The following is an 11,689-nucleotide window of genomic DNA, read 5'->3' as shown; positions in this document are numbered from 1 at the left end:
ATATATATATATATATATCCCATCAACAAAAAGTACTGGACGACAAATTCTTCATCAATGTACACTGCCCTAAAAAATCCATAAAAGTGTGCAATGTTGCTAAATTGTATTCTATAGACGTGTCTAGATATCACTATACATACAACTTCCATCATATGAAATAATGAATAGTACGACTCCTCATAAATCCTATAAATTAACTTTATCACTTTTATTTGTGCATCTCAAATTTTAATATATGTAGTACGAATAGTTAATTTAGGATTTTCTTTGTGCAATATTTTCTTTGGATTCAAATTGAGTTGTTATAAAAATGATACTAATGTAATGACAAATAAATCTTCAAGTGCAATTTCGATGACTGCTCGACATAACTATATTGATACACGTAATGTGCTGGTCTAACTGAAGAGATCTTCCCCTAAAAAACTAATTTTTGAAGTATGTAGTCGTCAATGACGCAGGCATGTTGAGTTATTGATTTGCACACATTGTACAATTAGTCTTTTTTTATTTAGCAAGGTCTTTTGATCCTTGACATTTTTAAAAAATGGACCATCCATTTAATGCAAATTATATGTGCTCCTTACAAGAAAATACCATCACATCTTCAATCTCATCTAGAACTATATCCTCTTTAGAAATGGATAATTGGATAGACTGAGCATCGCTATTGTCAACTGTGTCTCACTCCTTAGTCATATGAATTTGATTCACATTCTTTTTATTCTCCCTCGTCATATCAAGAATATCATCATTCAATATTAATTGTTAGTGTAATATATCGTGCTCTGACAATAACGACTCAATCTCACAATCGCCATGGTCTTAACTAGCTTTTGATCCACTTGAGTCTCCACTCATTTCGCTATCCATGGTTTGATATCCACTTTCATTAATATTCATACATGCCCCCATTAGATGATTCTTTTATGAATGGATCTACATCTCTACTAATATAATGTTGAAATGAATATGTAGGTTAGATGATCAACGAGCATCATATTCAACTACTGCTTGGTCATGTTGGCTGGAGCATCTAATTTCATGTGTTTAATGATTGTTAAAGGGGCATATTGGATAAATGATTTATGAATTAACTTACAAAATAAAATCTATAAGAAAGCTTAAATTATCGCATGTATAATTTACATATGTCTTAAGTTTTATCACCCTTTCAGTTTACCTTGCAGGTTGATGTGAGGAGAAATCAATGTTGATGTCCTTCATAGGCAAGGCTTCAACCTATACGTACATTACTACTCCGTGTTTAGTAGATTCTAAGAGAAGAAATTCACATGAGTCATCATCATAAATCTGAATTGTGATAAATTTACCACTCACTGGAAGCCGACAAATCAAATTTACAGTATGTGTTGAACTATCTTGTCGAAGTAGACGTAATATTTTTCTCTTTAGTTCATTTAATATTATCAGTTGTAAGATTTGTATCGGCCGATTTCTTCCGCCAATATAAATTGGGGTGAAATCATCCGTTACTCTTAACTCTCCATCAAAGCACGCCAATAAATAAAACATCTTACTACTCATATTGCAACATATAGTGTAATGTAAGTTTGACTTTAATATCATTTTCATGCGTAATTTCATCAATAATAAAAACTTAATAGACATAAGTGCATAATTTATGACGTCTAATAAGGATGTAATTCAAACATATCAGAGACAATCTTTCCAATTTAATATATCATGTTAAAAAGATTCACAATATGCACATAGTTTTCAGATTCTCTTCCCTCATAACTTCCAAATTATTACTTTTCACACACAAGTTCTATAACTTTAACAGTGGATTGATAATCGCTATATTGAAGGTGTGGTTATAAGTCCCCTTGTAAAATAGATCATTAGCAATTCGTTCCGGTTGGTTATTCTTTTTTGGTATCTTGTTTTTTTGTTCTTGTTGGTTCGTTGTTTGATCTTGTTGCTTCTATTGGTTATTTTCTTTACCCTTTGTAAGTTACCCTTCTTCTTTGTTGTTGGGCCAGTCTTCTGCGTTCTGTAGGTAATTATATTGACAATTCTTCAGAGCTTTTAGTTCTATTCCATTACCGAAATATGCCTAATTATTAGAAAAATCAATAGGGCATTTTCACGGGAGCTGAAACACCATTCAGTAGCAGAAACAACCGTTACACAACCAAATCAAGCAAAATAAAAAACACCAAAACGAAAAAGAAGGGTGGAAGGCAGCGTACCGGGGAAATATTTCCCAACGATTCGAAGAATACGATTCCCTGACTTATCAAGTCCCTCAAATCGCAGGATCTGAAGCGCGACGAGATCGGAGAAATCCTCCTGCAAGTAGTCAGCCTCCGCCGCGGCGGCCGCCTCTTCCGCAACAAGAGTTCGCCGCTCCGCCGGGTTGAGGAGGGAACAAGTGTCGACGCCAAGTTCCGCAGCCAAAACTTGTACGGAGAAATCCTCGTCGGACTGCTGCTCCATTATCAATGGCTTCGATTTGTTCTCCCCGCAGCCCCTTCTTCAACTTGAACTCTGCGTCCTGAAAGTGATGCGTCGCAGCCTCCACATTAACCTCACCGATTTGTTGCAGATGGATTTTTCTCTCTGTTATTATTATTATTATTCTGTTAGTTAGACATTGATAGGTTAATGAACTCTTGATACAAATTGAACATAAATTCATTTTCTGTAGTGCTTCATTATTGATACAACTTTATATTTGAACGTAGTTCATCATAGGATTTTAAATTTAAAAAAATATATATATTAGGTTGAATTGCAGAATCCCGTGATATCTTATCTGTATGAAATGAAATCGAACTGAATAACTCATCGATCTCTTCAAATCACTTTCGAACTGAATAATTCATCGATCTCTTCAAATCACTTCTGGACATACTTTTTAGAAATTTTTCTCAAAGATTGTAATATGTTCTTAAGACTTTATCATGCAAATAATAATTTGTCACGATCTCTCATGCAAACATGTATACCATAGTGATATGTTTTATTTTACATTCCTTGCAAAGCTGCACTTGTACGCAAGAAACAAAAATTATATTATCTGATTTAAAACATTATGAAACTTTGCTATAATATTTTAGAAATAAAATAACTAAATTGTAATAAGTTGAACATATTAGACCTTGTATCGTGAGGCGTCAGGTATGTCTTAGAACCCAATTAAAATATTCAGAAGCATTTATTGTCAAAATTCGAAATCTATACCCCCCACCATCCACTAATGACAATTTTGTAATATCTTGTTCAACTAACCAATCAAACACATCTTTTTAATATTCTTTATCTCATTCACGTCTTTATTGAACATGTGTTCTTTATCAGTGTCTATTGCCTGTTACATTCTATCACAAATAATATCAACATCAACAATAGCGAGACGAGGCAATGTTTTCTTAAAATTCTCTTTTAGATGTCACAAAAAATGCCCATGTGCAAACCATGAAAAAGCCTTTCTTGATCCTCTAAATAGCCCCGAGTGCCTATTTGATATTATTCAAAGGTCTACATAGAATCGAACTAACTCAACTAGACTATATATAATTATTGTAGAAAGCATAATCATGACTCAATTTCAAGACTCAACCACTGCAAATGTCAAAGGGAAGAGACTACGATTTCTATCAATATATATGACATCTCGTAGAGTTTCTCTACATTTTGTACTAAAAAAAAAAAATCTCATCAATACAAGTATTGGACGACAGAAGCTTCATCAATTTACATTTGGCATGAATGCCCTGAAAATTCCATAAAAGTGTGTCATGTTGTTAACTTGTATTCTGTAGATAGATCTAAATATCTCTATATATAGCTTCCATCATATGAAATAAGGAGCATTACTACTCATAAATGCTATAAATTAACTTTAACACCTTTATTCATGCATCTCAAATTTTAATATATGTAATATGGATATTCAATTCAGAATTTCCTTCACGCAACCATTATTTTTTATTTTTTATTTTTGTTTCAAGTTGAGTTGTTTTCATAAAATGGTACTAATGTAATGACAAATAAGACTTTAAGTGTAATTTCAATGACTACTCGACATAAATCTATCAGTACATGTATGTGAAGGTTTAACTGAAAAGATCTTCCAAGAAACCCCTAAGCAACTAATTTTTGAAGTATGTAATCGTCAATGACACAGGTATGAAATTATTAAGTAAAAGTGCAGAAGATGAAAGTTTAAAGAAGCTATTCCTTCATATATATAAATTGTGACTTTTGTTGTTTGCTTAAATTATTTTGAGTGTTTCACTGCATCTCTATGTTTATGCTTTGATTTCAAATTATATTTTGGTCGGTTTTCTTTTTTGCTTCAATTTTAGGTCTTTTTCTTTATATTTTGTCTCACTATTTTCTTGTCTTTTTTTTTTATTATTATTTGGCACTGTTAAAGTCAACAGTTTGTATTTTCTTGATTATTAGTAAAATTCAACTGTACTTTGAATATCTATGGTCTTTTTATTTTAGATATTCATAATACTTATAAGGAATATTAATGCTTTTATTTCAGCTAAAATCTCTTAATATTTTTTTCTTATATGTTGATATATTTAGAGATTTATCTAAGTTTTCAGCTATCTTGTTAGATCATTAGCATTTTGCTCCGGTTGGTTCTTCTTCTTTGTTGTTTATTGTTTTTTTGCTATTGTTGGTTCGTTGTTTAATCTTCTTATTCTATTGTTTTTACCTTTTTGGAAACTGTTTTCCTTCTAAGCTGTTGGACCATTCTTCTGGGACCCATGGGTGATTATATTGATAATTCTTAAGAGTATTTGGTTCTATTCCAATATTAAATGATGTGATTTGTTGATTTTTTTTGTGTTGTTTGGATTTTTGAAGTTGTTCACATCTTTGGAGCTATTAGGTTTTATTCATTGGATGTGTTGCTCATTTTAGTTGTCTAGGTTTTATTTTATCTGTTTTCAAATTTTTCTTAGGTTTTCTACCCTGTTTATTATTTTCATCCAAATTTTTCATTTTTTATTTGATTTTAATATTCTTAATTCTTGGATTGTAGTTTTACATTGAGGTTTTTACATACCAACCACCCAAAATATTGAACATACAAACTTTAAATATATCATTTTAATTATTTTTTTCATTTCGACCGCCCTCTTTTACCTACTAATGAAGCCTTTGGTTAATATTTTTGGTGGTTGCATTTAAATTTTTTAGTGATTAATAATACCTTATATTCAATATTTTGAATGGATGGTACATAAAAACCCCGTTTTTATTCTCTCTAGTTAACATTTTGAGCTCTTTTTCCTTGTCATCTTTCACTTTAGTTCATGTTTTCTATGGTCTTTTGCTCATGTTGGATGTATTATTATAATGGATTTATTATTATAAGTTGTTACTATTTCATTTTGATGGGTTCATTACTTCTAGCCTGGTTCTGTTAGATTTTTTGAACTAAAAATAAATTTAAATAGATATCTCAGCATTCCTCTTTTGTTCATCGAAGGATGTATTCATCAAGTCAATAAAAATTATTCGGAAAGTGCTCAGCATTCCTCTTTTGTTCATCGAAGGATGTATTTTTCAAGTCAACAATAAAAATTATTCGGAAAGTGTAGATGGTTGATATTTGTAGATATATAAGAATTGTGTGGTATAGTTGCCCCGTAATTATAATGCTTGCTGAAAGTTATGAAGATAAAATCAAAAGAAAATTAGGAAACACCATGAATGCCTAATGCCCTTAAACTCACAATTAATGCCAAATTAAAACCAGAATAAAATATCCAAAAAAAAAAAAATTGCAAAATTTATGGCTTCAATGCATTGCCCAGCACACAAGAATATGTCTCTCAACAAATATATTGTCATCAAAGTTTCACAGAAATGAATTATAGACCGCCAGATGTTAGATACAGATTTGTGCTTCAAATCTCTTAATGATCATCCTGGTAGTCAGGGTTCTCCTTCAAGATGACAAAACCTTCCAAAACTGGAGTGAGTGGAATGTACCTGAGTACAAAGCAACATTCAGAAACCAAATATGTGGGATAAAATTCAAGGAACAATTACATATAGATGATCGAGGCAGGCGTAAATGCACCAGTTTGGTAATTCAAAAAAATGACTTGTGATCTAAGTTTTATAGATAGCAAAATTTTGAGTGCCAGGCAAATAATTAATTATCCCTCAAGTTCAAATGAAAATTCATGCTATAAATATGAGATAATATAATTTTAAGGATTATCTTGTCTGAAAAAAATGCAATAATCAAGCAAAAAAGGTATCATATCGAAGTAGTAGTCAGATCTGATCAAATGTTATCTGGTAAATCGACTTATATTTGAGTAGAAAACCTTGCATTTAATAAACTTCTATCTAGAATAGAGACCTTGCATAATAATCCTCATCTCTGAGCAAAACAGCTTATACTTGAATAAGGCATCATACATCCATGCCTAAAAGAACTATGCGGGATCATTGCATACTTCTAATAGAATCAAGGGAAATTTACATACATACCACACAATTCTTATGAACTTACATATCTAACAGACTAACACTCAAAATTTGATATTTTATATTTGATATTTTCACTTATAACAACATGGTGTCATAAACATATGCATGAAAAAGGTGTATTTCACTTTTAAGAAGGTACTGATGATGGTATCTTTGATTTGATGTGAAAGATTTCAGTGGTATGCATGTAAATATGAATGTTTAGGTGTTAGATATGGAAATACACAAGAACTGTGGTATATTAGTATTAATAAATGACAGTTGATGTGGGTCTACTTTAAATGTGGATGTGGAAACTTATAGATGAACTAGAAAGGGTAGAATGTTTACTTCTCAGTCGCTAGCTCTGCTCGTTCCCCTGCTGCAAGCAACACGGGAGTCGAATGCGTCTGGAATCCAGTTATAGTCTTAGGCCGTCCCGCTTGACCCACCACATCAACTGCTTGTCCAACACGCACTGTTACAGATAGTGGCTTCAGCTTTTCATCAACAGTCATTAACATCCTCGGCTGCAAATAAGAGTAAAAAAGTACTGATATAATAAATAACTCCAACAAAAATGCAGATTTTTCAATGGAAACGAAAAATCAACAATCACTAAGCTTTACAAAACATACATGCATAGCCAGGGAAAGGATGTAGAACATATAGTGATACTTCCCCAAGATGATTGATTTCATATCAAGACAAGCATGCAGGACCGTCACTATTCCGGCGAGTGCCGTCCTGGAATGAAGGTTTCATTTTTTTTAGTTATCTTTTTTTCTCAAGATTATAAAATAATAGAGAAAAGTTTCAAAATGATCCCTCGACTCTTTACAAGAGGTCATGTTAGTCCCAGACCCTTTTTAAACTAAGTAGAAACAATACCCAATGAGGACTATTTAGCCTCATTAAAAAAATCTGTGGATTAATTTAGCACTTTCATAAACCTTGGAACTAAAATAATCTCATAAAAATTGTCCTGGAATTACTTCGGCACTTTACTCTAAAATAAAATGGATTTACATACGGAGATAGAAGAAACCGATCTGAATGATAGGGAGATAGAGTCAATAACCCCTTTCCGAGGTGCACAAGACCTTGAGCTATCCTAACCTGTAGAAGGTAGAGGACAGAATCACCAAGAACTCGAAATGTGACTCTTATATATATAATATAGAACAAACACTATCGACGGATTGAGTGCTTACGCAGAATAGGTGGCCAGCTTCTTTGTAGTAATAACTTGAAAGATTACGGAGCATGCCGGCTATTCGTGCATTATTGGTTCCAGCACCTATCAAGCCCAATGATATTATCGCAGCCTGCAGAGAATTGGGATCAGCAGAAAAAGAAGAATTTGGAATTGGAAGTAAATATATAATGAATCAAAAGATATTTAAGTAGATACCATAGAAACATCAGTATCTGCATCATGACTCAGTCGGCTTAATGTGTCCATGACATTAACCTATCCAAAGCATTAAGCAGAAAAGCAATTCAGTTGGCCATTTCAAACAAAACAGTTCTTGTGGCGATTAGATTTAATGCAGGTAGAATATCAATTGCTAGCTGCTAGAAGGATCAAATCTGAATGGTGATTGCAATTGGTAAAAGTTATGATCGTCATTGTTAGCATCAATTGCGAAGCCATGAACTTTTTCTAAGTGGGCACAATCTGACGATTTAAAAACTATACTCATTTTTTTATTATAACCTAGTAATTTTAATAATGCATATATTTTTTATTCTTTATATTATTTATTAAATAAATAAAGTTATGTATAAATTACAAAAAAACATTTTCAACTTTTTAATGTGATTATAAGAAATAACAAATACATAAATATAAATAATAAATAAATAAATTATTTTGTATCAGCATGCATATATTGCATTATTTCAGTAGAATAATGTGTATCCTAATAAACTAGAATATAAATTCTAGTTTTTCATAAGGTTTTTAAGAAAATCAGTTTCAAAATCGTTCATCAATTATGATTGTTTCAATAATTTTATCAGTTTTAAAATTTAGTTTTCATTTAATATTAATTCCGGGAATAATGTTATTATAAAATATTTAAATATGCCGATTTTTCATATAATTGGGATTCAAAAGTTAATATTTAAAAAATCAATGAGAGATCAATGATTGAATTCACATAGAATTTTGATGACTTATCAAATATTCTAGCAATATTTTATTTCAAAATCTATTAGTTTGAAATGGAATTGAATTTTAACTTAACATTATCTAAAACTTTGTCAGAATATTTGCATATAAAATTTTTGGGGGGCCTGAGCCTCTTCGGACCCCTATTGAATCCCCAGTATATGGCATCAGTGGTAATGTTGACCTAATTAGCCCAATTTACAACTAGTGTGAGAAACAAGGTATGTATTATATTACAATTGACAAGCCAATTTGCTTTAGAACAAATAAAAGTACCTTAGGGTTCGATATGCATAAAATACCAAGGGCCAAAGGTACAGCCCGCCTGATATTCTGCTCCCCGTATTGTAGAAGATGTTCCAGTGATCTAATAGACATTTCAAGGCCCAATTCTTCTGCCATGGCGACCAAAGCAATGCCAAGGACTGCAGGGCCTTGATGCACGTCACCCTTGTCAAGATGTTGTGCACAATAGCCCAATAACTTTTGAACCTGCAAGAAAGACAATTTAGCGGTTAAAGTTACTGCTGCGCTAATATTGAAGATTTAGGTATTTAGGCTTGGAAAGAAGACCTTGAGAACATTCCCAGTCCCAGCATAAGCCATGGATAAAAGTGTAACATCGCAATATTTCCGAATCTTTTCATTAAATGTCCTGGAGACCTCTGCAGTAGCCTCAACGCTATCCTGCATGATACCAGAGTACCATAACCGAAATGCTAAGTCCAAACAAGCAATAGTGAGCAGCAAGTATTAAAAATTAATAAAGAAAGACAATAAAATTGGTATATTTTATCCATTGGCCATTACAACAAAGTCAAAAAAAACCACCAAAATATTATTGCCAAAGTACTCAGAAACTACAGCTTGGTTATATAAAGCATGATTCATAACGACTTTCAACAGAAAAGGTGAAGCTACAGGTTGTATAAAGCAGGATTTATAAATACAAACAACAGAAACTGATACAAATATCCATATAAAAAAATGTTTAAATTATTGCTAAAAGAGGAAATTCAAGAATCAATCAGAAAAGAAAGAATCAAACAGATCCTTCATCAACAAATTATCAGACATCATACAGTACCATTCAATCCAGTCATAGAGCTGTCCTGTCATAATAGTCTTTTTTATCTTTGTGTGTGTGTGTGTGAAAGCAAATAAAATCAAATGAACTTGAAGTAGAATGACAGAGGGGAGGGTTCCTTGATACATCTGTCTAGAGTTTCTTATTCTAAGAAGTCACTTTTCAATTGATCTTTTAATGAGCCTATCTAGTTCCTATGTCATCCTTTTATAATAATAGTTAATGTCAATTATACTAAAGATGGTAAGAAGCTCACTTTGACAAAAAAATCAACATAAGAATTCATCACAAGTTAAGAGATGGAGTTGATTGTGGAGCCAAAATTGTCGACCCATATAATCAAGTCGGCATCCCAACTGCTTGAAAACAATTTCTTCTTGATCATTGAGGTAAATGGCCCTCAGTTTAGCATCTTCCCAGACCAATTTATGAGTTCCTCTAGGTCTCAACTTCTTTCAGTGGCACCCCAATCTATTCGAGGTTACTCCTGGCAACATCGTATAACCTCTGAAAAGTCCTCTTTCTCTGCTTCCAGGTCCACTTGGCTTATCCTCCACACCATCGAATAAAGTCAAATGAGCTCTAGATCATATGCCCTCTCTTTAATAGGTGATTTACTCCTGTGAATATGCAGAAGAAGAAACTCAATTTCTTTATCTAAGGTGTGCCAGTTTTCTTTGAAGGTCATGGTCATTTGCCTTTGTCTATTGATTTAACAGAGCACCATGAAGCTACAGAGAGTCGTCTCAACTATCTTCTCCAATCAGTCTTTCCTCCGCTAATTATCTCGATCAGAATTAGATTATTGAAAGCAGTTAGGATTTCTTTAAAATTGAAGGCTCAAATGACTTCAAATGCATTCGCCACATTAGATCTCCATGCATGTGGGTAGAGCAAATTAGTATGCATGATCGCCAATCTTGTCAAGAGGTTTGACTGATCCATATCTAATTGTTTTCTATCTTTTTAAATCCCTCTTGTTGATGTGGAGCCACGCGAGATCATCTTCATCTTCTATACTTCATGCCAATCATGTTGATACTTGTAGTGTTATTGTGGCTAGGTGAGCTATCTACAACTCAAGGTGAATTGCTCTGATTCCTTTAAGGAATCATTGAGCCCTCTTAAGGCCTTAATTTTTGTTCTCAAAGGCTGTTGATTCTACCCAATTTCAAAGGGAATTTAAGACAATTATCCCAAGGCATGGAGTTCAGTATATGAAATTATGTAACTCTGATTCTCTGTTCTCTGTATCAACTATCCTCAAGTGACATGCGTTAATCCTCTCGAAAGATGCATGATAGTCCTATTTATAACCTAACTTTGGCCATCAATTTGTGGATAAAAAATCATAGTTCTTCTCAAAGTATTGTCCTTGTAGCCCACTTTGATTTCCACAAAAACTATTTTGAAAAAAGTGAATCTCTATTTCAAAATAACAAAACTCGCTAAATCAAAATGAACCCAGGCATTCTTGGTCAATACACATATCTCTATAGGTTGTGAAGTATCCTCATCGCCTAGTAGCGTCTGGCCACCTAGGAAGTGTGCACTTCTCTAATCCACTTCACTCTTTAACCATCTTCATTAATAGAGAGTTAATTGTCCTAGCAGAAAATCCTTCTCAGATGGTGCATACTTCATTTTGGGCTCCCTCGAAAATGTCTAGAGTCTTCACTAAGCTTATGCAAGTTGCTCCTATTGCTAAGTAGCTTACAACAAGTTTATCACTGATAGTATCACCTGAGATCGTGAGAGCATCTCTACCGCCTTATTTTGTAAACCCAATTTGTACCGGTGACCAAATTGAATTGCTACAAATATGCAATCAACTTCATGCAGTGATGTTGCTAAAGCATTTAGTGTCTAAAGGTATTGAAGGGGCTTGTGCTTAGTATGTAATGTTTCACTGCTTGATGAAATGCGAGAAGTTCCTCATCATATCA

At 32.9% G+C, this 11,689-nt stretch overlaps 1 protein-coding gene across 1 annotated transcript in view; it reads right to left on the bottom strand.

Moving 5' to 3' along the window:
• Window positions 1-5,811: 5,811 nt before the first annotated feature.
• Window positions 5,812-11,689, bottom strand: part of LOC110033676 (26S proteasome non-ATPase regulatory subunit 2 homolog A-like) — a 39,702-nt gene continuing 33,824 nt past the window's right edge. Inside the window, exons 19-26 of the mRNA XM_020737731.1 lie at window positions 9,230-9,343; window positions 8,933-9,148; window positions 7,895-7,954; window positions 7,695-7,808; window positions 7,514-7,599; window positions 7,119-7,227; window positions 6,832-7,010; window positions 5,812-5,991 (exon numbers count right to left, since the gene is read on the bottom strand). Coding sequence (XP_020593390.1) covers window positions 5,916-5,991; window positions 6,832-7,010; window positions 7,119-7,227; window positions 7,514-7,599; window positions 7,695-7,808; window positions 7,895-7,954; window positions 8,933-9,148; window positions 9,230-9,343 — 954 coding nt within the window. The 3' untranslated portion in view covers window positions 5,812-5,915. The remainder of the gene's footprint in view (window positions 5,992-6,831; window positions 7,011-7,118; window positions 7,228-7,513; window positions 7,600-7,694; window positions 7,809-7,894; window positions 7,955-8,932; window positions 9,149-9,229; window positions 9,344-11,689) is intronic.

This window comes from Phalaenopsis equestris, unplaced genomic scaffold (genome assembly GCF_001263595.1).
Source record: "Phalaenopsis equestris unplaced genomic scaffold, ASM126359v1 Scaffold001252, whole genome shotgun sequence".
Taxonomy (NCBI): Eukaryota; Viridiplantae; Streptophyta; class Magnoliopsida; order Asparagales; family Orchidaceae; genus Phalaenopsis; species Phalaenopsis equestris.
Note: the sequence above shows the minus strand (reverse complement) of the source record. Positions and strands in the feature narration are given on the sequence as shown.